At 45.6% G+C, this 26,522-nt stretch overlaps 1 protein-coding gene across 6 annotated transcripts in view; it reads left to right on the forward strand.

The window, feature by feature from the left end:
* Positions 1–26,522, forward strand: part of ST3GAL3 (ST3 beta-galactoside alpha-2,3-sialyltransferase 3) — a 191,320-nt gene that overhangs the window by 119,096 nt on the left and 45,702 nt on the right. For 4 of the 6 annotated variants that reach the window (XM_037069696.1, XM_037069693.1, XM_037069694.1 and 1 more), the window contains one exon: positions 623–715. The exons of the other annotated variants lie outside the window; for them this stretch is intronic. In XM_037069696.1, coding sequence (XP_036925591.1) covers positions 623–715 — 93 coding nt within the window. The remainder of the gene's footprint in view (positions 1–622; positions 716–26,522) is intronic. 6 annotated transcript variants of the gene reach the window in all.

Below are 26,522 nucleotides of genomic sequence, written 5' to 3' on the forward strand. Positions count from 1 at the left end.
TGACATTTGAGCTTAGTTTTGAAAACCCAGTAGGCAAAGCCAAGTGGAGAAAGAGAAGGAAGCACATTGTAGGCAGAGAGAACAGAAGAGCACAAGAGCATTCTCTGCTAAACATCTGACGATTTCAGTAATAGCCCTAACATACATTTGAGCCGTATTCCGGGTGTCGTGAGTCGTCCCCACTGGCTGGAGAGAATCGAGGCAGGTGGAGCTGGATGTGTGGGAACGCGGGAGTGTTGAGAGGGCAGCGCTGCTGGCTTTGTCAAAGCCTGAGCAGCTCTCTCATTAGACCTCCAGGCTCCACTCTCTCAGTCTGAGAGCCTGGATGGAGTTCCTGATGCTCTTGGTATCAGTGCTACTGCAAAGAATCTATTCAAATGCAGTGAGTTCCTTTTGGCAAATTCCATTGACAGGCTTTGCTTATTTACCTCCCTATTTTCTAGGGTTTTTGATTTGAGGGGTGGGGGATTACCCCCATGAAGCCTTGGTATGTAAGAGGGACTTAAATGCTGGTTGTGGGGAAGCTTTATGTCAAGTTTAAATACCTACAGCTCTTCATAAATTAATAACCCACTGACTGCTGAGTGCCTGGCAAGCTGTGACTTTCCTTCTCTTCCCATAGGCCTGCAGAGTTAGCCACCAAGTACGCAAACTTTTCAGAGGGAGCTTGCAAGCCTGGCTATGCTTCTGCCCTGATGACTGCCATCTTCCCCCGGTGAGTGCTCCTCTGTCTTCCCACGGTCTACACAGCCTGCCTGGCCCATGATGAAGGAGCCAGAAAGCCTGCCCTCATGGCAAGTAGTGTGCTCCAGAGAAAACAAGATTCCATTTCAACTTCCTTCCTGCATCCTCAAGTCTGTGGGTACCTGGAAAGGACTTTGCTTTTAGTTGGTTCCCACCCCAATTTCACTCTATGGCCTCGCTGTGCCTTAACCCCCTGTTTGCCTACCAGCGCCACTTGTTTCTGTGGAGGAGAGAGGAGGTAGCATGTGTGTGGTTGCCCTGTGGGAGCCAGCTATTCCGAGGCAGCCAGATGAGGCGATCCAGCACAGAAGCTCCTAGTCGTAGTATCAGTGGCCAAACTGTTTTGGAAGCTAGGAGAGACCAAAGAGGAGAGTCTGAGCCTGGCTGCTTTGGCATCTTCTCTTTTTGTCCATTTTGCTTTCTGGATTCCTGATTTCCTTGATATTAGGCTTGCTGAGAAAAGCTGTGTCAAACCCTGGCAGGTCCTTTTACCAAATTCTACTGAGTGGACCTCAGTTACTTATGTGCCTTTTCCTTTTGGGTTTTCTTTTCCTGAAGCCTTAGTGCGGAGAAGGGCCTGCAGCCTGGAGTGTGGTGAGACTGTCCAGGATCATTTGTCCCCTCAGAAAGTTGTGGGAGTGTCTGACCTGGAGGGACTTGAGGAAGGGCTGCTGGGGACCCTCTGGGAGTTGGGATATAGCACTTGGATCGCGGAGCAGCCCTAGGGGTGGGCTCAGATCCCGGTGAAAGGGCTTGCACCCCTCCCTCGGAAAGCTGAGGTCAGGGCACACAGTGTGCTTGCACAGCGATGCTGAGAAGCACTTGCCCAAACGTAATTCAGGACATTTGGGTTTTATGCTCCTTTTCTTTTTCTAACTGAGCGAAGCCAGCTCAGCTCCTTGTGTAAAACGGGGTCTCTGCTGCCCGAGTGTCTGGTGTTCAGGTAGAGCTCTCTTTGTCTAGGGTGTGGCTCTTAATTGATCCCAAACATTTTGCTTCCCCCAGCTTTTCACTGAGGACCTCTAAGTGTCTGGCTCCATGTTCCATAGTCTCACCTGTGTTTTCTCAGGCCTGCGTGACTCAGTCCCCTGGGCCAGACACCTGTGAGTTTTCCTTGACTTGTAGTCTCTTTGACTTTTTCTAACTCAAAGTAATACAAGCGTGTGATTTATCTTTAAAGCTTCAAACAGCACAGAGGGTGTATTCTCCCACTCTAGACCCCTCCCCCAGAGACAGTCAACATTATCATAAATGGGAACATACTGTATCTTGCTTTTTGCTAACAGTATGTGTTAAGAGATTATCCTATTAACCAACATTTATGGATCCATCTTATTTTTTAAATGATTTCATAATATATAATTGTATGGATGTATCGTACTTTTTCCTGTTTAAAAAGTAAGGTTTATTGAAGGTTAATTTAAACACAGTAAAAGGTAGTTTTTGCTGTAGTTGTTTGAATGTTGATAAATGCATGCCTTTGCGTAACTGCAACAATCATAGAACTTCCATTGTCACCCCAGTGGTTTCCTTGTGCCCCTTTGCCCTGAGTCCCCAGCCTCTGACAAGTACTGATCAGTTTTCTGTCCCTATAGTATTTCCAGAGTGTCACATCATTATAGCCTTTTGAGTCTGCCTCTTTCATTGATTAAAATGCAAGAGCCACCCAGGTGCTGTGTGTGTCCATTGTTTGTCCCTCTTCGTTGCTGAATAGTGTTCCCTTGTGTGGGCGTAACCATCTGCTTATCTACTCAGCAGTCAACTGAGTTAACTCCAGTTTTTAGTCATTAAAATAGAGTCACTATAAACATTTGCATGTGGAATGGATGCTCCACTCTTATAGAGAATGGCCACGTTCTTTCAAAGGAACCACATTGCTTTGCTTTCCGGAAAGGCGGCCATGTGTGAGTGTTTCAGGGCTCCTGCACCTGTGCCAGCAGGCTTTGCAGTTTTACCCCTTCTGGTAGGTTTGGGGCGACAGTTCACTGTGACTGTAACTTGCATGTTCCTAATGACTCATCATGTTAAGTATCATTTTCATGTGCTTTTTTGACATTCTTTTGTCTTTGGGAAGCACCCAGATCTGTTACCGTCTTTTAACTCTTTGTCTCTTTGTTGAATTGTGAGAGGACTTCATCGTGCAGTCCGCATAGAAGCCCTTCATCAAGTGATTTGCGAATGTTTGCTTCCCACCCGTAGCTTGTCTCTTCTTTCTCTTAACAATGTCTGTCATAGAACAGGAGTTTTTAATCTCAATGAAGCCTAATTTATCAATTCTTTTGTTTATGGAGTTTGCATTTGTTGTTTTATCTAAGAATTTTTTCCGTAATCCAAGGTTAAAAGGTTTTTCCTAGTTTTTTTCTAGAATTTATATAGGTTTAGCTCTTTCATTTAGGTCTATGACCCATTTCAAGTTAATTTTTGTATATTGTGAAAGGTAAGGGCTGAGGTTCATTTTTTGCATGTGGGTGTTCAATTATTGCTTTCTGTAATAAAAAAAGCCATCTGTTGGGGACTAGCGTCTCCCCACTGAACACCTCGTCCGTCTGTTGACAGTCAGTTAAACATGTGTGTGCGTCTATCCTGGATATTCCTCATTGTCATCTGTTGATCTCTGTGTCTGCCTTGCACCAATTATAATTATAATACACCCGTAATCATGTTTCATTTGATGGTGACAGTTTTATTTCTTCCTTGTGAATCGAACGCCTCTTACTCCTTTTCCTTGCCTCGCTACACTGGCTGGACTGAGTGCAGCGCTGAGTCGATGAAAGGGGATGAACATGCGCCTTGTTCCCCAGGAACCGCCTTGTTCTGGCAGGAACGCGTTTAGTCTCTCGCCATCGTGGTCTAAGCTGTGGGTTTCTCCACAGATACCCTTTCTCAGGTGGAGGAAGTTCTCTTCTGTTCCCGGCTTGTTGAGAAATTTCCTCACAAGTCCAGGACCAGACATCACAAATAGATGTTGAATTTTGTCAAATGGTTTTTATTTTTTTTATTTTTTAATATATTTTATTGATTATGCCATTACAGTTGTTCTATTCCCCCCCTTCATTCCCCTCCACCCTGCACACCCCTCCCCCACCATTCCCCCCTTTAGCTCATGTCCATGTGTCACAAGTTCTTTAGATTCTGTGTTTCCCACAGTATTCCTGCCCTCCCCCCGTCTATTTTCTACCTACTGTCTGTGCTACTTATTCTCTGTACCTTCTCCCCCGTTCTCCTCCTCCCACTTCCCTGTTGCTAACCCTCCATGTGATCTCCATTTCTATGGTTCCACTCCCGATCTAGCTGTCCTCTTAGTTTGCTTTTGTTTTAGGTGTGGTTGTTAATAACTGTGTTTGCTGTCAGATGCTTTTTCTGCATCTTTTGAGGCGACCATATGGTTTTTTAAAAAATCTATTAATATGATAAATCACATTGATTTTTTATCTATTGATTTTTTAATGTTAAAACAAACTTTTATTTCTAACATAAACTTCATTTGGTCCTAATTTATTATTCTTTTCATGTATTGCTGAATTCAACTTACTAATATTTTGTTAAGGATTTTTGTCTCCCTCCTCATGAAAGATATTGGTCTGTAATTTTCTTTTCTCATAGTATCTCTATTTTTGGTATCAGAGTAAAGCTGACCTCATAAAAGTAAGGGGAAAACTATTCTTTTATCTGCAGTTCTCTGAAAGTTTTATGTTGAATTGGTAATATTTTCTCTTAAATGTCTGATGGAATTCACCACCAAAGATATCTAGGCCTACAGTTTTCTCTGTGGAAAAGGTTTTTTAATGAAGAATTAAATTTCTGTAATAGATGTGGGGCTTTCCTATCTCAATTGAGGTTTTCCTGTTTCTTCTTTAGTAGTTTGTGTCTTTTGAGAAATTTGTACATTTCACTGCACAAAATGAAAAGTTGTTGAATTTATTGGCATAAAATTGTTCATAATATTCTTTTCTTATTCCTTGAATGCCTGGGATCTCTAGAGAGATCTTCCCTTTCATATGTGATGTTGGTAATTTGTATTTTTTCCTCTTTTTTTCCTAAGCTGCATGGTTAGGGGTATATTGTTTTTATTGATCTCAAAGAACTAGTTTTTGGAATCATTGAATTTTCTTTTATTATTTTTCACTATGTTGTTGATTTTATCTCAGTATTTCCTATGTCCCACTTATTTAGGGTTTAATTTGTTCTTTTTTGTCTTACTGTTTCTTAAGGTTAATGGTTACAATGGTTACACCATTAATTTGATTTTTTCTAATATAAGCATTTAATGCTATAAATTTTCCTTTAGGTTCTTATGAACTTTTTTGCTTAATTTCCAAACATTTGAGGATGTTCCAGATATATTTTATTTTTTAAAGATTTAGTTTATTTATTTTTAGAAAGAAGAGAAGGGAGGAAGAAAGAGGGGGAGAGAAGCATCAATGTGTGGTTGCCTTTTGAGTGCCCCCTACTGGGGACCTTGCCCACAACCCAGGCATGTGCCCTGACTGGGGTATGACCAGGCGACTTTTTGGTTCTCAAGCCAGTACTCAATCCACTAAGTCACACCAGCCAGGGCCAGATATCTTTATGTTACAGATTTTTACTATATTTTTGTTGTGATCAAAGGATATACTTTGTATGATTTTAATACTTTTAAATTGATAGAGATCTGAATTATGGGATAAAATAAGGTCTGCCCTTTTTTTAAAAGATTTTTAAATTTATTTTTAGAGAGGGGAAGAATGGGAGATAAACATCAGTGTGTGGTTACTTCTCACACACAACCCACTGGGGACCCGCCCACAACCCAAGTATGTACCCTGACTGGGAATTGAATTTGCAACCCTTTGGTTCTCAAGCTGGCACTCAATCTACTGAGCCACACCAGCCAGGGCAAAATATGGTCTGTCTTGGTGAGCATTCTGTGCATTTGATAAAGATGTTTCTGCTGTTACTGGGTATTCTATAAATGGCAGTTAGATTAGATTAGTTGATAGTGTTTGTAAATCTCCTCTCCTATATTCTGACTGATTTTCTGTCAGTTGCTGACAGAGAGATGTGTAAGTCTCCATTTATCAACTTTGCTTCATGTATTTGGAAGCTCTGCCATTTAGTACATATACACATAGGGTTATTGTACCCCCCCTTGCAGAATTGATTCCTTCATTGTTCTGACATGTCTCTTTTTCCCTGGTAACAATCCTTGTGCTGAAATCTTTTGTGTTTGATATTACTATAACCATTCCAGCCTTTTAGAATTTAGCTTCATCACGTTATATGGGTTTTTTTATTCTTTTACATTTTTTGGTGGAAAAGGAGTATGTTTGTGTTTACTCTTGAGACCAGAGAAGCTGGGTCCCCCGGGGGGTTGGCAGCAGTTCATCCTTCTACGTTTGACCTGTCTGTTCCTTTGCAGTTACAGTGGGTTTCCTGTGAATAGCGCGTAACTGACTCTTGCTTTTTCATCCAGTTTGACAATGGCAGCCTTTTATTGGAGCGCTTACACCATTTCCATTTAACGTAGTCAGCATCTTACTATTAGTTTTCTGCTTTTTCCCACCCTTTCTTTTCCTGAGTCCTTTTGGATTAATTGAATGTGTTTGGTGTTTTCATTTTACCTCCACTATTGGTTTAAAAGCAATACCTTTTTTGTTTTATGTTTTTCATGATTGTTCTAGAGTTTACAGTGTACATCTTTAATTTATAATCTATTTTTGAATAATATTTTGGGACTTCACTTAGAGCTTAAAAACAGTACAGAATATATTTCATTCCCCCTCCCATCATGTGTGCTATGTTTGTCATACATTTTATATCTATATATATTATAAATCCACAGAATATTGCTGTTATTTATTTTTGTTTTATTATTTTTTTTTATTTTTTATATTTTATTTATTTATTTATCTTTAGAGGGGAAGGGAAGGAGAGAGGAAGGAAACATCAATGTATGGTTGCTTCTGGTGCATCCCCTGAAGGGAACTGACCCCTGCCGGAAACTGGCCTGCAACCCAAGCATGTGCCCTGACTGGGAATCGAACTGCGATCGTCTGGTTCGCAGGCCCGCACTCAGTCCACTGAGCTACACCAGCCAGGGCTATTTTTGTTTTAAATGGTTAATTATTTTTAAATGATTTTAAATGAGGGGAACAGACAACCTGTGGAACGGGAGAGGACATTCTCAAATCATGTATCTGATGTGGGGTTGGTGGGCAGAACACGTAAAGGACTCCCACTGAACAACAACAAGAGTGGGCCAAGGACTTGAGTGGGCATTTCACCAAAAAAAAAGATGTATGAATGGCCAAACAAGCACATGAAAAGATGTTCAGGGGGACTTCCGCCAAGATGGAGGCACAGGTGGAAACACTGTGCCTTCTCCCACAACCAAGTTTGAATACAACAAAGGTTTGGAGAACAAAGACACAGCCAAAGAACAGAAAATTGAGTTATACGGAAGTCCGACAACCACTAACCGTTCAACCAGGATGGTAAGAGGGGCAGAGCCAGCAGCGGAGCAGGGTCGGACAGGAAAGATCCCCAGACCTAGGCGCGCAAGTGGCCCGGACCCAGTCAGGGTGCGGGGCAGACTGACCATGGTCGCACATTTGTGCACAGTGAGATGGACCGTGCAGGCCCCAGGGGGCGAGGGCTGACAGCGGTGGCACACTCAAGCGCAGTGGGACGAAACACGTGGGCCCGGTGACCATGGCAGCTGCCGCACCTGTGGGGGCCACGGCGGGAGGTGGCAGACGGAACGCCATTGCTCCTTGTTGACCCCGCCCCCACATACAACATAACAACCCAGCGACTGAGTTGCCCTGCTCTGGTGAACACCTAGGGCTCCGATCCTGCTACCTAACAAGCACAAGCAGCCCAAAAGATGGCGCAAGAAGAACTCAAAGTCCCAGAGCCGATAACTCTAAGTGACCGAGAAATTGCCAGCCTCTCAGAAACACAGTTCAAGACACTGTTTATCAGGATGCTCACAGAACTGGTTAATTATAGTCACAATTTAGAGGAACATATGAAGGCTAAACTAATTGAAATGAAGGAAGATGTCCAGGAAACCAATAGCGATGGAAAGGAAACTGGGACTCAAATCAATGAAGTGGACCAGAAGGAAGAACAAAACATCCAACCTGAAAGGAATGAAGAAATGAGAATTCAAAAAAATGAGGAGAGGCTTAGGAACCTTCGGGACATCTTTAAATGTTCCAACATCTGGATTATAGGGGTACCAGAGGAGGAAAGAAACAGCCACGAGTGGAATACTTATTTGAACAAATAATAAAGGAGAACTTCCCCAGTCTGGCAAAGGAAATAGACTTCCAGGAAATCCAGGAAGCTCAGAGAGTGCCAAAGAAGTTGGACCCAAGAAGGAACACACCAAGGCACATCATAATTACATTAGCCAAGATTAAAGTGAAGGAGAGAATCCTAGAAGCAGCAAGAGATAAGGGGACAGTCACCTACAAAGGAGTACCCATCAGACTGTCAGCAGATTTCTCAAAAGAGACCTAACAGGCAAGAAGGGTCTGGGAAGAAGTATTCCAAGTCATGAAATCCAAAGACCTACATCCAAGATTGCTCTATCCAGCAAAACTCTTGTTTAGAATGGAAGGACAGATAAAGTACTTCTCAGATAAGGTCAAGTTCAAGGAGTTCATCATCACCAAGCCCTTATTATCTGAAATGCTAAAGGGACCTTTTATATAAGAAAAAGAAGATGAAAAATATTAACAATGAAAGGACAGCAAACTCAGTTATTAACAACCACACCTAAAACAAAAGCAAACCAAGAGGACAGCTAGATCAGGAGTGGAACCATAGAAATGAAGAACACATGGAGGGTTAGCAACAGGGGAGTGGGAGGAGGAGAAGGGGGGAGAAGGTACAGAAAATAGCATAGACAGTAGGTAGAAAATAGATAGTGGGGAGGGCAAGAATAGTGGGGGAAATATAGAATCTAAAGAACTTGAGACACGTGGTTATAAACTAAGGGGGGAGAATGGTGGGGGAGGGAGTGTGCGGGTGGAGGGGAATGAAGGGGGGGAATAGAACAACTGTAATGGTATAATCAATAAAATATACTTAAAAATAAAAATAAATAAAATCTTAAAAAAAAAAGAAAAGATGTTCAGCATCATTAGTCATTAGGGAAATGCCAGTCAAAGCCACAGTGAGATGCCACGTCACTCCCATTAGAAAGGCTGCTATTTTAAAAAAGCAAAAAATAAGTGTTGATGAAGATGTGGAAATATTGGAACCCTCGGGCACTATTGGTGAGGAGGTTAAACAGTACAGCCACTATGGAAAATAGTAATTTGAAATTTTCAATTTCAAAACCATTTTTTAAATCTCACTTGCCCTGGCTGGTGTAGCTCAGTGGATTGAGCGCGGGCCTGTGAACCAGAGTATCGTGGTTCGATTCCCAGTCAGGGCACATGCCTGGGTTGCAGGCCAGTTCCCAGCAGGAGACCCATGAGAGGTGTCCATACATTGATGTTTCTCTCCCTCTCTCCTTCCCTTCCCCTCTAAAGATAAATAAATAGAATCTTTAAATATATATATTTTATTGATTATGCCATTACAGTTGTCCCATTCCCCCCTTCATTCCCTTCCACCCGCACACACCCCCACCTTCCCCCCCTTTACTTTATGTCCATATGTCACAAGTTCTTTAGATTCTATATTTCCCACACTATTCTTGCCCTCCCCCACTGTCTATTTTCTACCTACCATCTATGCTACTTATTCTCTGTACCTTCTCCTCCCACTCCCCTGTTGCTAACCCTCCATGTGATTTCCATTTCTATGGTTCCACTCCTGATCTAGCTAGGTCCTCTTAGTTTGCTTTTGTTTTAGGTATGGTTGTTAATAACTGAGTTTGCTGTCCTTTCACTATTCATATTTTTTATCTTCTTTGTCTTAGATAAGTTCCTTTAACATTTCATGTAATAAGGGCTTGGTGATGATGAACTCCTTGAACTTGACCTTATCTGAGAAGCACTTTATCTGTCCTTCCATTCTAAATGAAAGCTTTGCTGGATAGAGCAATCTTGGATGTAGGTCTTTGGATTTCATGACTTGGAATACTTTTTCCCAGACCCTTCTTGCCTGTTAGGTCTCTTTTGAGAAATCAGCTGACAGTCTGATGGGAACTCCTTTGTAGGTGACTGTCCCCTTATTGCTTGCTGCTTCTAGGATTCATTTTATCTTGGGCAATGTAATTATGGTGTGCCTTGGTGTGTTCCTTCTTGGGTCCAACTTCTTTGGGACTCTCTGAGCTTCCTGGATTTCCTGGAAGTCTATTTCCTTTGCCAGACTGGGGAAATTCTCCTTTATTATTTGTTCAAATAAGTGTTCCACTCATGGCTGTTCCTCTTCCCCTTCTGGTACCCCTATAATCCAGATGTTGGAACGTTTAAAGATGTCCCGAAGGTTCCTAAGCCTCTCCTCATTTTTTTGAATTCTTATTTCTTCATTCTTTTCTGTTTGGTCATTTTTTTCTTCCTTCTAGTCCACTCCCTTGATTTGAGTCCTAGTTTCCTTTTCATCACTATTGGTTTTCTATGCATTTCTCTTCATTTAAATTAGTTTAGCCTTCATTTGTTCCTCTAATTTCTGACGAAAATCAACCAGTTCTGTGAGCATCCTGATAACTGGGGCTTTGAGCTATTCTTCTCGAGCCATAATGTTTTGGTCTATTGGCACCTGTTATGTATGAGGAGCGGAGCCTTAGGTGTTCTCCAGGGCGGGGCAACCCAGTGGCTGGGTTGTGATGTTGTATGTGGGGGCGGGGTCAGAGAGAGAGCAGTGGTGCTTGTTCTGCTCTCTCTCAGATTTCAGTCCCCTCTGCTGCTTCCCGCAAACAAATTGGGCCATTCTGGTGCTGGTTCCTGGGTGTGTGGGCTTGTGCACCCTCCAGGACCCTGTGGGTCTCTCCAGTGAACTCTCTGTGAGCCTGGGAGCTTCTCCCGGCACATCGACCCCGAAAGTTTTTCCAATTGGTGCTTTTAGGCTTTAATTCCCATCACTGGGGCCCTAGCCTCTGTGGTCTGTCTCACTGCTCACTCCTTTGCCTGGTTTATCTGCGCGTGAATGTGTGACCTTGGTCAGCCAGCCACCTTGCGCCCCTACTGGGTCTGCCTGTTGCCACCCCACGCCTGGAATCTGCCAACCGCTGCCTGTGCCTGGGTTGGTCAGGCCCCTTTTTTCTGCTCAACCCCGCTCCACCAGCCACTGACTCCGTCCCTCTTAATGGTCTGGATGAATGGTTCGTTGTTGTCAGACTTCCATACAGTTCAACTTTCTGTGTTTTGGTTGCGTTTTTGTTACTAAAACTTTGTTGTCTTTAAATTTAGTTGTATGAGGAGGCACAGTGTTTCCACCTATGCCTCCATCTTCACCGGAAGTCTCAAACCTTGAAAGTAGAATTATTACATGACTCAGCAATTCCTTGTCTAGGCGCAGATCCTAAAGAAATGAAAGCAGGGTCTCCAGGAGGCATCTGCACACCCGTGTTCATAGCAGCATCGTTCACAACAGCTGGGACAAGCCAAGGGTCCATCACCAAATGAAAGGGTAAACGAAATGTGGTCTATATATATATAATAATATGATTTACTTCCTCAAAAAGAAAGGAAATTCTGACATATGATATAACACGGATGAAACTTGAGGATGTTATGCTAAGTAAAATAAGCCAGTTGAAGACAGACAAATATTGTTTGATTCCACTTACATGAGGTACTGGAGCACTCAGCTCTGTAGAGGCAGAAAGTAGAATGGTGGTTGTGGGGGACCGGGGGTGGGGGGGCACGGGGAGCTGCTGTTTAATGGGTTCAGATTTCAGTTCGGTGAGGTGGAAACAGTCCTGGGTACAGGTTGCTTAGTGATGCAGATGCACTTGACACTACTGAATTATACACCTCAAAGAGTTAAGATGATAAATATTTTATGTTGTGTATGTTACCACAGTTGGACATTTGAAATTTTTTAAGTTAGGGATAAAAGTCCTTTATAGTTACTCACACACTTATTTTTACTGTTGATCATCTTTCCTTTGTATAGAGACAGATTTCCAGGTGTGTCTTTTTTCCACCTGAAGAACTCATTTTAACTTTTCTTAGGAGGCAAATCTGATGGCACTGAAGTCTTAAAGGTTTGGATTGTCTGATAACATCTTTGCCCCACCTTCAGTTTTTAAAGGTTTGTGTGCGTGACAATTTCCCACGCACACAAACAGTACTTTAAAGATACACAGTCATGTGTCACTTAACAAGGGGGATCCATGCTGAGAAACGAGTTGCTAGCAAGTTTTGTCATTGTATGAACATCACAGAGCACACTTACACAAACCTAGGTGGTACGGCCCACTACACACCGAGGCTACACACCCGAACAGCATGTACTGCACAAAACAACACGAGATTAAACTAAGCATGAGAGAAAATGATGCGGTCGAGAGATGGCAGCAAACTTGAGATGGATAGAGGGCTGCTGCTGACTTAACATGGTGTACTGTTTTATAGAAAACTTTTTCTTTCCCTGAAAACTTTTTTTGTATAAGTACAAAGACTACACTGTAAACTAACAATAAAAATGTAGTAAACACTACATTAATGTAGTATTTACCAATAATGCAGTAATAAGCCAATAACGTAGTTCTCTGTTACCATTATCAGTATGTATTCATTGTGCGTGCTATAATTTCATGTGACCCGCAGCCCGGTAGGTGTGTTTACGTGGGCATCCCACAAACAGGTGAGTAAGGGGCTGTGCTGCTCCAGGACGGAGGCTGCGGCCTCCCCAGGCAGTAAGGGTCCCCCAGCTCTCTATTCTCTCACAGGACCACTGTTGTTTGTGCCGTCGCCCTTCACTGACTGGAGTGTCATATGCCAGTAGCTGTAACTGCATTTTCTTTTGGCTTGCATAGTTCCTAGTGACATCTTCGTACTTTGTATGTAATGTTTCTATTTTCCTTTGGCTGCTTTTTGAGATTTTTTTCTGACCACTGTTTTTCAGCAATTTGATTATGATGATCTTGTTGTGATTTTTGTTATTTTTATTTGGCTTAGGTTTATGTATCTTCTTGGATCTGTGGGCTCATAATGTATTTTTTTAAATCCAATTTGAATGGTTTTTGTCCTTATTTTTCCAATTGTTTTTTTCTGCCCTTCCTTCCTTCCCAGGCTTCTAGTCTCATGCGTTATACACCATTAGTCCCACAGGCCACTGGGGGCGGTTTTGTTGGTGGTGTTTGTTCCGATCTTATTTCTCTCCATGCTTCATTTTGGAGAGTTGGTGTTCCTGTGTTTTCACGTCCACCGATTTTTCTTTTGTGGTACCTAACCAGCTGTTTATTCCATGGTGTATTTTTATTTCAGATACTGTAGTTCCATTTAGTTCTTTTCATATCTTCCATTTCATTCCTTATTATGTGCCTGCGTTCTTCTATCTTCTTGAACATACGGAATATATTTATAATAGCTGCTAATTCCATCATCTGTCATTTCTGGGATGGTTTCTATTGATTGATTTTTCTCATTTTTGGCCTATATTTTTCTTCTTTTTTTTAAGATTTTATTTATCTTTGGAGAGAAAGGGAAGGAGAGAAGGAGAGAAATATCAATGTATGGTTGCCTCTCGTGAGTCCCCTGCTGGGAACTGGCCTGCAACCCACGCGTGTGCCCTGACTGGGAATCGAACCGTGATACTATATATTTTTCTGACTCTTCTTATTGATTCCAGGCAACACAAATTTTACATTTTTCTGTGCTGCATTTTGTTGTATCCCTTTAAACTGTGGGAGTTTTCCTTGGACATTTAGTTAAGTTACTTGAACTCGATTGTATCCTTTCCAGGCTTGCTTTTCCCATCATCAGTGCATGTCTTGAGCCACCCTTCGTCTTTGGCAGTTGGTATCTCCGTTACCAACATGGGACCCTCGTGCCTTGTGAGGTATTTCCATTCTAGCTGACTTATTCCCACTCCGGTTCGTGTGAGTGCAAACGACTCTCAGCGCTTGTGAACACCAGGAATTGTTTGACCCATTGCTTCCTGGTGGTCTTTCGTCAGCCTCAGAGTTTACTCTCATGAATGCGCTGATCATTGCTTGGCCAGAGATCTGAGGAGACCCTTTTGCAGATCTCTGGAGCGTTCTGTGCAGCCCTGTCCTCTGTGGCAGTCTTCTCCACAAATTCTAGCCTCCTGGGCCGCTCTAAACTTTGTTCTGTGTTCTCAGCTCAGAAAGACCACTGGGCCGTGGTTGGGTTCCCCATCTTCCCACTGGTCTGAAAACTATTTTGACTTGTGTCAATTCTGTATTCTGACTTGTCTTCTGGTTGTTTGCGGTAGGAGGGTAAATCCCATTCCTGTTACACCATCATGGCTGGAAACAGAAGTCCCTTGTTCTTTTCTACGTGGCACCCCGTCGTAAAGATGCATGGTAGTTTATCAGGTCCCTGTCCACGGACATTTAGGCAGTTGCTAATCTTTACAACTAAAATATTAATTCACGAATAACCTTTTTCGTACAATGTTTCCCACATGATATTACATATCTGGAATAAAGTGATACTTCTGGATCAAAAGTAATTTTGAAAGCTATTGGCAAATTACTTGCTGTTGTAGTTTTTGAATTTACATCCACTTATACAGTTTGTAAATGTGCCTTCCTCTATGTTTCTTTTCAGTATGTTTTTAGCTTTTCTTTTTAAAGATTTTATTTATTTTTTTAGAGAAGGAAAGGGAGGGAGAGAAACATCAGTGTGTGGTTGCCCCCTACTGGAGACCTGGCCCACAACCCAAACATGTGCCCTGACTGGGAATCAAACTAGCAACCCTTTGATTCACAGGCCAGTTCTCAGTCCACTGAGCCACAAGCCAGGGCTCATTTTTAGCTTTATTATTATTTATATTTGAATTATTAATACATCTGGATTTTTATTGTTTAGTTTTGTTTTTGGTGTTAGGAGTGATCTCTGGTGTTGGGATCTAGGTTTCTTTTCCTTTGGATAGCTATTATTTCTTAATATTTTAATAAAAAAATTTAAGTGTATTTAGCCCTGGTTGATGTGGCTCAGTGGATTGAACATTAGCCTACGAACCAAAGGGTCACCAGTTTGATTCCTAGTCAGGGCACATGCCTGGTTTGCAGGCCAGGTCCCCAGTAGGGGGCACATGAGAGCCATTGATGTTTCTCTCCCTCTTTTTCTCCCTCCCTTCCCCCTCTCTAAAAATACATAAATAAAATCTTTTTTTATTAGAAAAATTAAGTATATTCAGAATTTTGATTTTTATAGCAACAGTATTTTGACACAAAAGGTCTTCATGTAGCTCTTGATGTGTTAGTTTCGACACAATCTAATAAAAACAAACCATTAAATCTTTCTTTTTTTAATTACCAAGTGCTACGTGAAGCATATTCTCACTCTGATCCTAAGCCTCACTGCTCTTTGTGCTCACTTAGTCACAGGCTCCCACACCCGCACACAGGTCAGGCAGTGGTAAAGGAAGGGACGCGGATGCTCCGCCACCCGTCCAGGCTGCAGAGTCCTGCTGCTCCGGGAAGCCAGCTTGCTCTCCTCACACATGTGTGCCGTCTGCTGGGAAACCCTCCTTCCCTCCTTATTCTTGAAACTTGCCTGCCAGGATGCATCTTCCTCTAGTGAGAGAGACGGGACCTAAGATCCAGAGGAACTCAGATGTACTGGGGATCTGCTCTCCTCTAAACAGCGGACTGGGGTCTTTCATCTGCTGGTCCTGTAGAGTGGAAATACCCTCCCTGACCTCCACCCGCTGCAGACACGCAATTATCTGTCCTCGCCCTGTGCTGCAGTGCCACACACATGGCTCTGTCACTGTGTTTGTCATTTGTTGATGTTTCTTCTACCATAATAGGCTCTGCACTTGTTAGCAGAGAGACATGGTCTTGTTCATGGCTGCCAACACTTAGCAGGGCCTTTAGCAGATAGTAGGCACTTACTGTTTGCTTCATGAATGGATATTATCTGCTCTCAGGAAGTTGAAAGTCTAAGAGTGTGAGAAATGTTGACAAGATACTCTTTTCAGTGGAGAGACTTACTAAAGAAAAATAATTATTTTAACACCTACCAATATATGATCAATTGGAAAGATGTGGTTTGGAGACAGAAAGTTCTAATGCTTTCTCACTGAAAAGGCTATGTGATCGATCATGGGAAAGCCTGAGTGCTACTTAACTCATTGGTCAAGAGGATGGAATGCGATGATACATTGTGGGGCAAAAAACGTTGATCATTGCAGCAAAATTGTTAGACACTAGGGGAATTCTCACTTCCTCAGTGACTTTTATTATAATCGGGTAAGTTTTTCAGGAAGAAATAAAGATCCCAGAATATGGTATGGGAAACATCCAAACTGTAGGTTTCAAGAAAAAAATGTAACTCACAAAACGTTAATTGACATGCGTCATTTTCGTGGCAGTGCTTTGCTGCATGTGTTCAAGGGGCTTTTTGCCTTTGGTGAAAGACTGAGCACCATGTCTTCTAGGTGGCAGCCAGTGGAGTCACTCAGCATTGGGAACAAGGGTGGCATCTGCAGGGTAATAGGCCTGTGGCAAACATCCCGAGCAGAAAGCAGAACCCAAACCCAGGCCACAGCCGTGCTGCGGAGCAACAGCAGCCGCAGCGCCCGTGATAGTTGGCACACGCCGAGGTGGCAGGGCCTGTGCTCAGGCCTTTTTCCAATTTTTTTTCGTTTTCACCCTTCCAACAATCGTATGAGATAGGTGTTGTTATTAATCCAGTTTCAAATATGAGGAAATGGAGGTGTAGAGAAGTCAGGCAATTTGCCTGAAGTCGCACAGGAAGTGATGAAGCCGAGCTTTGAACCCGTGCACTCGAACCACAGACCCCACATGCTTCACTGCTGTACTCTATTTCCTCTCACAGCTGCTGTTTCATGGACAGGCTGGCTAGCAGCCAGAGTGCAGAGGGTTGTCAGATGCCTGGTGGTGGCTAATGAGGTATGGGTGTAGAAATTGCCCTCTTGTCCAGCTCTGCAAAGGAAAACCTCACTTTTCCTGAGACACTTTGATTTAGGAAGGCCACGGTACATGGTGTTTATCTTTGTGTGTGTCTGTGAGTCTCACTGTTAAGAAATCATCACCATGGTCCAAACCAGATGAATTCCCAGAGTGCAAGGATAGCCTTTGAAACCTTACTGAGCCCTCTGAGGCAGCAAGTCTGGATGGAGTATTGACAGAGTCCCAGCTGCCTGTGTTTGGACCCTTGCATGACCCTCTGTCATTCCAGAGAAGGGTCCTGGGACTTTTATCACTACAGCAGCAGGAGGGGCAGTAAGATTAAGAGGATCTTGCTTGGCTTTGTCCCCTACCGTAAATTATGGAGGAGAACAGTGCAGCATCCACTTCTACAGAATTACTGTTCTTCCATACTGGGAGCAAAGTGAGTGTGCAGAAGATTTGTTCTAATTACGTTCTCTGCTTCCTCACATCCCTCTAACTCTTAGTCTCAGTAGTCCAGTGTCCTCTCCCACCCTCCCCGCAGTGCTCGAGTCCAGATCACCAAAAAGGACTAACTGACAAATCCAATGGGTAGACCTTTTTTTTTTGACATCTCTGAAGCATTTGGCAGTAGTGATCTCTTCTCTTCAAATGTTCCATTTTGAACATTTGAAACTCTCCTCACAAATTCTTTGTCTGATCTCCCTTTCAGTTCTCCTCCCACTTCTCTGATTGCTCCTTCTGTCTCTTTCGCAGCCACGCTCCTTTCTCTGTGCCCACCCTTACCTGTTGATGTTGGCCAGGGCCCCTGCACGGCCTTCTCCTCACTCCACTGCTCCAGCCAACACACATGTGCTGATGACTCCCCAGTCTGCCCTGATCCTACACCCAGACACCGGTGTCCTGCTGGACAGCTCCACTTGGACGGTTCTCAGACATCTCAATTGTATCCAGTTCACTGAATTTCCAGTAAATCAAATCAGTCTGCATTGCCTGTGTCAGTGAATGGTACTGCTGTGCACTCTGTCACCTGAGCCAAAAATCTAGGAGTCATTCTTTCTCCTTCCTTTTGCAAGAGAATATCTAATTTGTCACTGAGTCCTGTCACCACCCTCTATAATACCCCGGCTCTGAGGTCGGTCCCTTCCCTGTGCCCTGATTCTCCAACCTCTCTTGGATGTTGGGCCCCAAAACCCAGGAACCCAGGTCTTCATTCTCCTCACAGACTCCTTCATATCACTGTTTAATCCTATTCAAGTTTCTCCCATCCTTTAAGTTGCCATAGCAGCTCCACTCTCCTGCAGACCTAACAATAACAGCCACCATGTCATTTATTCACCTGTATGTGCCGGGCAACTTTTTCGGGCTGTATGCTTAAGTGTTGCATAAGATACCTAAAATCTCTCCCTTCAAAGAGCCTACATTTCATTGGGAGACACAGACAAAGTGTTGCGCAGGTTTACAGAGCACTTCCTGTGTGCCAGCCACTGTGCTGAACACCATAGAGTCATTGTCTCATCTAGTCTTTTCAACACCCCTGTGGAGTAAGTGTTGTTATGCCCACTTTACAAATGAGAAAACTGGACGTTACCCAAGGTCCCAGTAGCACAGAGCCAGGGATCAAACCTACTGGTCCTACCTTATGTCCTGAGTCATGGCCGTGAACCATGAGCCTATAGGGGAATGCAGGTTCCTTTTGCTTAGAGAATTTTCTTTAATCCTCACCTGACGATATGCTTATTGATTTTGAGAGAGAGAGAGAGAGAGAGAAACATCAGTGTGAGAGGGAAACATTGATCTGTTGTCTCCTGTACACACCCCAACTGGGGACTGAACCCGCAACCTACATAGGTGCCCTGACCAGGGATCGAACCCACAGCCTTTTGGTGTATGGGACGATGCTCTAGCCAACTGAGGCACCTGGCCAGGGGGAGAATATCTTAAGTATTTTTAGTGGGCACCCCGCTCAGTGAAACCCTTCGGCACTGGACCTTCCCAGAAAGAGCAGAGAGCTCCTTTCAGCAGAGTGTTCAGGGGCTGACAGCCCTGCACGGGCGAGGCAGACTAAGTGCCTGTCCTTGCTTGGATTTCAGCTTGATACTGGAGGAACTGCCATCTGGGTCCTCTTGATTTCGCTGCCATCAGATGTTTTTCATGTGTTCCTCGGTGTCAGTTGTTCTGACCTTTTCTGGGAACTGATCCATGTTCTGCTTTTAAGTTAATTTCACCTCTTGTCTTAGCCTACCTCTTCTGCCTCACCCCCCATTCAAGGAACTCAGCGCCACGCTGCCTGATAGTTATATACCCCATCTTCCTCTTTTCTCTGCATTCCAGCCCTCACAGGTGGGTCTGCAGGAGATGCCAGAAGTCATGTTTTCTTTGGAAAAATCTCTCCCTAGTTAACTAGGGGCCCAGACTTTTTTGCACAGGTGAATATTGCAGACCAACCTGCTGGGCTTTCTCTGGTTATAAATTCATCCACTGCAGGTGAAGTGTTAGGCCTCAGTCTACTAACTGCTTCTGATGGTATCAGAGCGTGTCTTTTCTGCTGCCCCAGTTCAGGACCCAAGGAGCTCTGTCTCATCCTCTCTGTGACTCCTCTTGAAGGTGAGTGCCAGGCAAGTCTCTGCAGGACATCTGTCAGTTGGGAGCCTGCTGTATGCAGTGCAATCAAAAGTGATGTGAGCTGGTCTGCAACAATGTTTTTGAGAAACTGAGAATAAAGTTTTAGAAATGTCTATAGCAATTAGAGTAAGTTTATGTAAGTTGACCCTAATAACTAAAATATGGAGCACTATGTCTTTTAATTTTTCTAGTGATTCATTTTTATTATACTTTATTAGAGTATCACTCTGTGACAGAATTGAAATTTAAAAAGCAAAACGAACTGGTCCCTCTTCACTGAGGTTTGATAAACATTGGACTGTAGTGATAAGTACACAGGCTTTGGGTGGCTTCGCCTCTCCGCACCTCCCTTGTCTCATCTGCAGCAGCTGAACGCAGAGTTCATGGAGGCAGTGCCTGGACACAAACTCATGTCCAGGCATCTGGGCTCCCGAGGAGCTGAGGACAGGGTAGGCCTTTATGCAGGAAGAGGGGGTAATAGATTGGTCAGGGGGACTTCCTGGTGCAGGTGGTGCCTGAGCTGTGCCCAGGAGGACGGGGCTTCAGTAGCAAGTCTGTCCCTTTGGTGGGGAGCAGCTCCTTGGCTCACAGACCCAGCTCAGCTTTGTGGGGAGTAGCAAGCCTGCTTGTGCATAGAGTGAAGTCCCTGGGGAGAGCATGCAGGCGGGCTGCATTCCTGCAGTGTTTGAAGATTGATCTTGTCAGGTTAGCAGCTTTGCTTTTCTTGGTTCAGGTACAAGATCCCCACGTGGGGAGCTCTGCTGCTGGGGAAGAACAGGGGTTGAGGAAAGCAGGGAACATGATCCTGGCCCTGCTCCCAGCCTGCTCAAGGCTGCAGGCCAGAAACCGCCCTGCACAGGCTCCTGGGTGGGGGGGGGGGGCAGTCTGAGCTCTGCCGCACAGTTCAGGCTGAGGCAGGGGTGCTGCAGATAGGGGGATGCTGGCATCTGGGACTTGGCCCTGCTCTTCCTACTCAGTCTGCACCCAAGGGGTGGGGTGGGGGATCACAGCTGCATATAGGGTACCTCCCCACACAGATAACCAGAGCTAGAGGGGAGAAGCAAGGCTGCATCCTCTCCTCTCCCAGGTGCTGGCAGGACACCAGTCCATGCCCACCTCCGGTCATCTTAGCTTTCTACTCTCTGCTCTCATTCCATGCATGGAATCAGGTGAGGAGCTATTACTCCTAGCCAAGTGAAGCAGCCAGAGGGAAGCCACAGCCCCATCTAGGGAGCCTGAGTTCATTGAATCTCTCGGGAGAGTGCTCTGGGCTAAAGGGGTAAAAACCTAGAGATAATCCTTGCAGAAACCTCAGAGGCTAGATGAGATTGTCCAGGGTGATCTGGAGAGTAATGGGTAACATGGCCCCTGACCTTGGGAGACCTGATGGGGAAAATGCAAGCCTGACAACTAGCAGTATCACAAAGGCAGGCCTGTTGACAGCTGGCTGGTGACATCTCTGTGCCTCTTGTGTTGGGATCTACCCATTCTCCCAGTGTTCCACAGGCTTAGTATGGGGAAGTTTCCCGTATCAGGACAACTTGAGAACACAGTTTGAAAACCGGTGGTTGGACAAAACCAAAGGACACCTTGCACTCTTTCACTGAGCCCCTCGAGTAAGAGTGTCTAGGCCAGAGGCCAGCTGCAGAGCATACCCCAAGGAGCATGCCCCACAATGGAGCAAGACCCCTAAATGGGCCAAGGCATGTACATGGAACCTGCGCTCAGAAGCAGCTCCATGGGGCCTGATTAGAGATGGATCTGTGACTGCTGTCCCCACTCACCTTGCTTCCACACATCCAGGGCAACTGGGATCAGCGGGGTTCTAGCCAGGTAAAGCGCTGTGTCCACCTCATTCCCCATCTCCTCCATCCACCCCCCTGCCTGCACTCAGGGCAAGCAAGAGGGATCAAGGGCAGGACTTTGTTCAGCTCGGTGTTTGCCCTTGGGACTTCTTGTACCCTAAGCCGCTGCCTATTCACCTGAGTGCTTTTCTTCTCAGAGGCTGTTGCACACACAGGTGCTCCTGATATCCAGGGCCTTTCTCCCTCGTTGGGCTTGTCTCTCCTTCTCCCCTACACCTGAGGGAGGGTACAGTGAGAATGACCAAGGGTTTAATTAGGTCTCATGAGTCCATGTGATTCTCCTGAAGGAAGGAGTCCTTCCTCAGAGGCAGTGTCCTTTTTAATATACAGTCAGCAGCTACCTTGGGTGTAGCCAGTGCTGCAATGGCCTAGCATTCTGGAGGTGGGATGCAGGGCAGTACCAGAGGCATCAAGGCAGCACACACAGCCAACCACCCCTGGGGCTGGCAGCCGAGGGGCAAGACTGCTCAGCTGGCTGGGAAGCTTGGGCCTTGACCCAGCACTGTCTCCAGCAGGCTCCGACTAAGCCGCTGACCCTCACCGAGGGGCATTCCTTTGCTGTCACTCAGATTATTGGGAGGAACAAAGGGCTCCTTCCAGGGCTGCAGTCTGGCTGAGGAGAGCTGTCAGCACAGGCGCAGCTACAACAGGGTGCAGGGTCAGCGGGGTTTCAGTGCTCACCAGGGATTCTCTGTGATAGAGAAGGAAGGAAGGGCCAGCTGTTCTCTGCCCTGCAGTGGGTCCCCGGGGCTGACCTCTGTGAAATGCAGTCCTCATCATTACCCAGCCCCGAGCCCCTTTCAGGCAGGGCCTGGGAATTGGATGCCGAGACTGTAGAGCAGGAAGCAGGTGACCAGGACCTAATTACTGGCTATGTCTCAGCCCTCTTCTGAGGTCTGACATGGATTTCAGGAAGTAGAGAGCTTGGTAGCTAGGGCAGAAGTGGCCCAACCCCACTCATCACTTGGTGCAGGGATGAAGTTGGTCAGGGGAAGTGGGGAGGGGCCAACTCTGCCACCTGATTCCACTACTGGGTCAGTGATTCTGGAGGTCGGGGTCTCACCAGTGCCCATGCCAGGGTCACAGCATCTCATCCCTGCTGTACTAGCAAAGATTGGATGGGGCTGGAGGCTTCCCTCCCTCAGTCTGGGCAGATGAAAAGAGCTTGGGTTTTAGAGCAAGCAAACCTGCATTTGATCCCAGTTTTGTCACTTAGCTAGCCAGGTAACTTTGGACAAATTCCTTAGTCCAAGGCCTGCTCCAGCTTCCTCATCTACATGGTGGGAGTGACAGTCCCTGCTTCACTGACAGTTATGAGGGTTCCACAGACTGATGTCCCTGAGGCCCAGGGCCTGGCGCTGACCTATAGCAAGTGCTCAGGCAGCAGCGGTGATTGTTGTCCCAGCTCTGCCTCCTCTCACCCCGATGGCCTTGACTCTTACCAAGACCTTCTGGTATGTGTGTGGATGGGAGCCGTTGGGACTTGTGCAGGCTGTGCATACCAACCCCAGTGATTGGCATTTGTTGATACAGGAATGCCTCCTCATATTGGGAAGTGTGACTTTAGAAAACCCCAGCCACACAGGATGCAACTGATAACTCATAATTTAGTAAAACAGGCTTCTGACCTCCTGACAGGTGTCAGAGCACCAGGGAACTGATTCAGCGCCCTGGCACCCCAACCCCTGGATGGCCTTGCCCTGCAAACCATAGTCTCCCACGCCTTTGTGCTGTGCAGCTGCTGTTCCTCCAGCCTGCAGCGCTCACCTCCCAGTTCTCTGCCTGCAGGACCACTGCCGTTCCTTTAATAGGCTCCTCCAGCCTCGCCTGCAGAAAGCACGGCAATCTGATCAAAGAGCTGCTTGTGGCAGCTACCCCCTCAGAAGGGGCCTGGACCAGGCCTGCATGCACCTCTGTGGGTACCACGTGGGTGTGCTGCCTGGAGTGCTCCTCCTCATAACTACCACCTTTCAGACTCCAACTCAGATGCCACTGCCTCTGTGAGGCCTGTGCCTGGGTCCCCAGCAGAGTTAGACGTGGGGCTCCCACAGTTCTTTGTGCATCTCAGTTTGTAACACTTCACACATTGCATGGAAGTTCCCTCCTGGGTCCTCCACGAAGCCTTGTCTGGTATCACCTTTAATTCACCCTGTGTCACTTACTGAGAATGAACCAGGGACAGCTCCTCTCTCCCTGGCCCTGGTCTGTCCTGTAAGCACAGTTGTCACAGCTGGCTGTGGCTCTGAGAGGGAAATGAGAGTGGGGCGTCCTGCTGACCGTCTCGTGCTACATCCAGGCAGCTCTCCGGGCTCCTTCCCAGCAGCCACACCGCCAGCATCAACAGTGGATAGAGCCTAAATGATTTTAAGAAGATATTAAATTCTAGATGATTCTCCTCTTAGAACATTTACCTTGATGGGCTCCTTCAGTTAGTTCAAATAACTGGGAATTGCATATCTCTTTTCTCGTTCAGCACATTTTTATTGAATGCCTGTGCTGGATGCTGGGGAAATGGTTTTGGAAAATGCAGGCATAGTGCCAGATCACCATCTAGGGGGCATAAGTTGAAGTCGTACCTCAGGCTCGTAGTGACATTCAGGCCAGGTTGAAAAGTGAGAGACTTGATCAAGTCCCCACACTGGCCCTGGCGTGGCAGCAGCACACCCCGTGGTGGAGTGAGTGCCACACAGTAGTTCCACGGGCTGTGAGGGGGTGACAGCTTTGGAACCTCTGAAAAACTGTCTTGTGAGTAACTCTCATGGAGCAGGGTTACAGAGAGACAGAAATGACATCTGAAAGGACTCTGAGAAAGACTTCTTGGCATGTTCTCCCAAGTCAGGCCTAAACAAAAGGCTGTTGATGGCATTTCTTCCGCACAAGTCACGAAAAGCTTCAGACGAAGGGTGAACAATTTCTGCTTCTGCAATTCTGAGGCCATAAAGAATAAAGAATGGCTTGGGGAAATCATGGCTTCATCATGAAGCCAGCACCGGCCCCCTAGAATCAGGCCTGTCTGCACAGCAGCGATCTTAACCCCTGTGCCCCCTGCAGAGGCTCCCGTGTGGCAGAGAGTGCCCCCCGGGCGTGGGAGAGCACCTCCCACCTCCTCCACCTCTGGGGGGGCCAGACCCAGGCCTCATAGATCCCCATTTACACCCAGTCGGTGGTGACTGCGTGCCCCACTTCTGACCTCCAGGGACCCAAGTTAGGTTCTGCCTCTCCCCACTCCCTAAACACCCCTACTCTGCCAAGCCTGTGAAGAGCTTGGGGGGACCTGTGATAAGTAACAACTGGTGGCCCCCAGGAGCTGAGTGAATTGGAAAGACAAACACAACAGTGTAGTGACTGCCGTGACAGAGCGTGCCAGGGGGGCTGCACGCCACTTTAAGGGCCCTAACCCCTAACCAAACTGAACACTCAGGAAAGGCCTCCTGGAGGAGGCGCCACCTGTGCCAACTGGTGCGGGACAGCTGGCAACGGCTGAGGAGGCCAGTCGCTCTGAAGGAAGGAGGCACACTGGCAGGTAGTCAGGGCTGGGCTGGGAAGAGGCCCTGCAGGCCATGCTGAGGAATCTGCTGCTTTATTTTCAACTAAAGTTGGCATTCAGTACTATTTTATATTAGTTTCAGGTGTGTAACGCAATGGTTAGACATTTATGCAATTTAGAAAGTGATTCCCCCCTTGTTAAGTTTTTGTTGTTGTTGTTTTAAGATTTTATTTAATTTTAGAGAGGGGGAAAGAAGGGAGAAAGAGAGGAAGAGAAACAGCGATGGATTGCCTCTCACATGCTCCCACCAGGGCACCTGGCCCACAACCCAGGCATGTGCCTTGACAGGGAATTGAACCGGTGACCTTTGACAACGTCCAATCGAGTCACACCAGCCTGGGGCCCCCTGTGCTTGGCCCCAGTAAGTTTTAGCACCCGCCTGGCACTGCACATAAATATTACATTATTGACTATATTCCCTACACTGTGCTTTACATCCCATTACTATTTATTATTATAAAAGCTCTTTATTATGAAGTCAGAGGTTTTGAGGCAGTAAGAGAGGGACAGCATCAGGGTTGTAGTTTAGAAATTTCAGAAAGGCCATTACTCGAGGTGGAGGGGGAGGATTGGAGGAGGTCATGCTGGGGAGGGAGGTGCCGGGGCAGTGGTCAGGCGAGGAGCAGCTGGTGAGACTTTAGGGAAGGAAGAAGGACAGTTGGTGGCTGGGGCAAGGAGGAGTGAAAACATCCTGTCGCGCGCAGCCAGCAGCGCTTCCTAACCTAGAGAACACAGAGGGGAGGGCAGGTTTGGGGGCAATTCCAAATGTGGAATTCATTTGGGGAAGTTCGTTTGAAGTCCTATGGATCGTCCAATAGAAATGTGAGCAGTAGAGACTTTTTAGTTCCCTCTTCCAGTTTCTTCCTGCTCTAAACATCACTGCTATGAGTAATATTCATAAAAATACGTTGTAATGCAGTTCCCTGACAGTTTCCTCATGTCTCTGTCACAGTGAAAGAATTTTTTTCTTGATATTGGCCTGGGTTGTTGTATTTTCCCCTCTTTATCACCAGACTTCTCAATTTGAAATCTGTTTAGCTAGACTTCCTTCCCACTCCTTCCCCCCGTGGGGGAAATTTAGCCAAACTTCCTTCCCATTCCTCCCCCAGTGGGTGAGGTCATGTAGGGAAGGCATGTAGACTAGGTCCCAAACTGGCAGCTTATAGGCTAAACCTGTCTGTAGACATGCTTCGTGTGGCTGGCACATGTTCTCAAATACTGTGAATGCTTTCAACGCATTGTGTCCACTCTAGTTTGCTATAACTCTGCCACTTTTTATTGTCTTACATCTGGCCCAGTTAACATATTTATAGTGTCTTCTTGGCTCCTGTAGGCATTTGAGGTTATAATTTTTGGAGGGAGAAGAAGAAAAGTGAAGTACATAACTCTGGGAATTCCAACTCATAAGGGATTCAGAGAGTTAAAAGTAAAGAAGGAGAATGGGAAGGAATGGCCAGAGAGAGAGAAGGAAATCATGAGAATAGTGTTGTTCTCTTCAAAATCCTGCGAGGCAATGTAGGCAATATGTAATAAAGTATAAAATGTGGATTCCATTTCAACAATTCCATTTCTAAATATTTCACATAAGGAAATAATTGTATCTGTGCATGCAAGTTATTGTAATATGATGCTTGTTGAAGCATGTTTATAATAGCAAAAAATTGGAAGCAACATAAATGTCTCTTAGTTGAGAATGATTGAGTAAGTATTGCATGGCCAAGTGATGAAATAATATGTAGTCATAAAA

The sequence above is a fragment of the Sturnira hondurensis genome, unplaced genomic scaffold (genome assembly GCF_014824575.4).
Source record: "Sturnira hondurensis isolate 20B ecotype Veracruz unplaced genomic scaffold, ASM1482457v3 Scaffold0018725, whole genome shotgun sequence".
NCBI classification, from domain to species: domain Eukaryota; kingdom Metazoa; phylum Chordata; class Mammalia; order Chiroptera; family Phyllostomidae; genus Sturnira; species Sturnira hondurensis.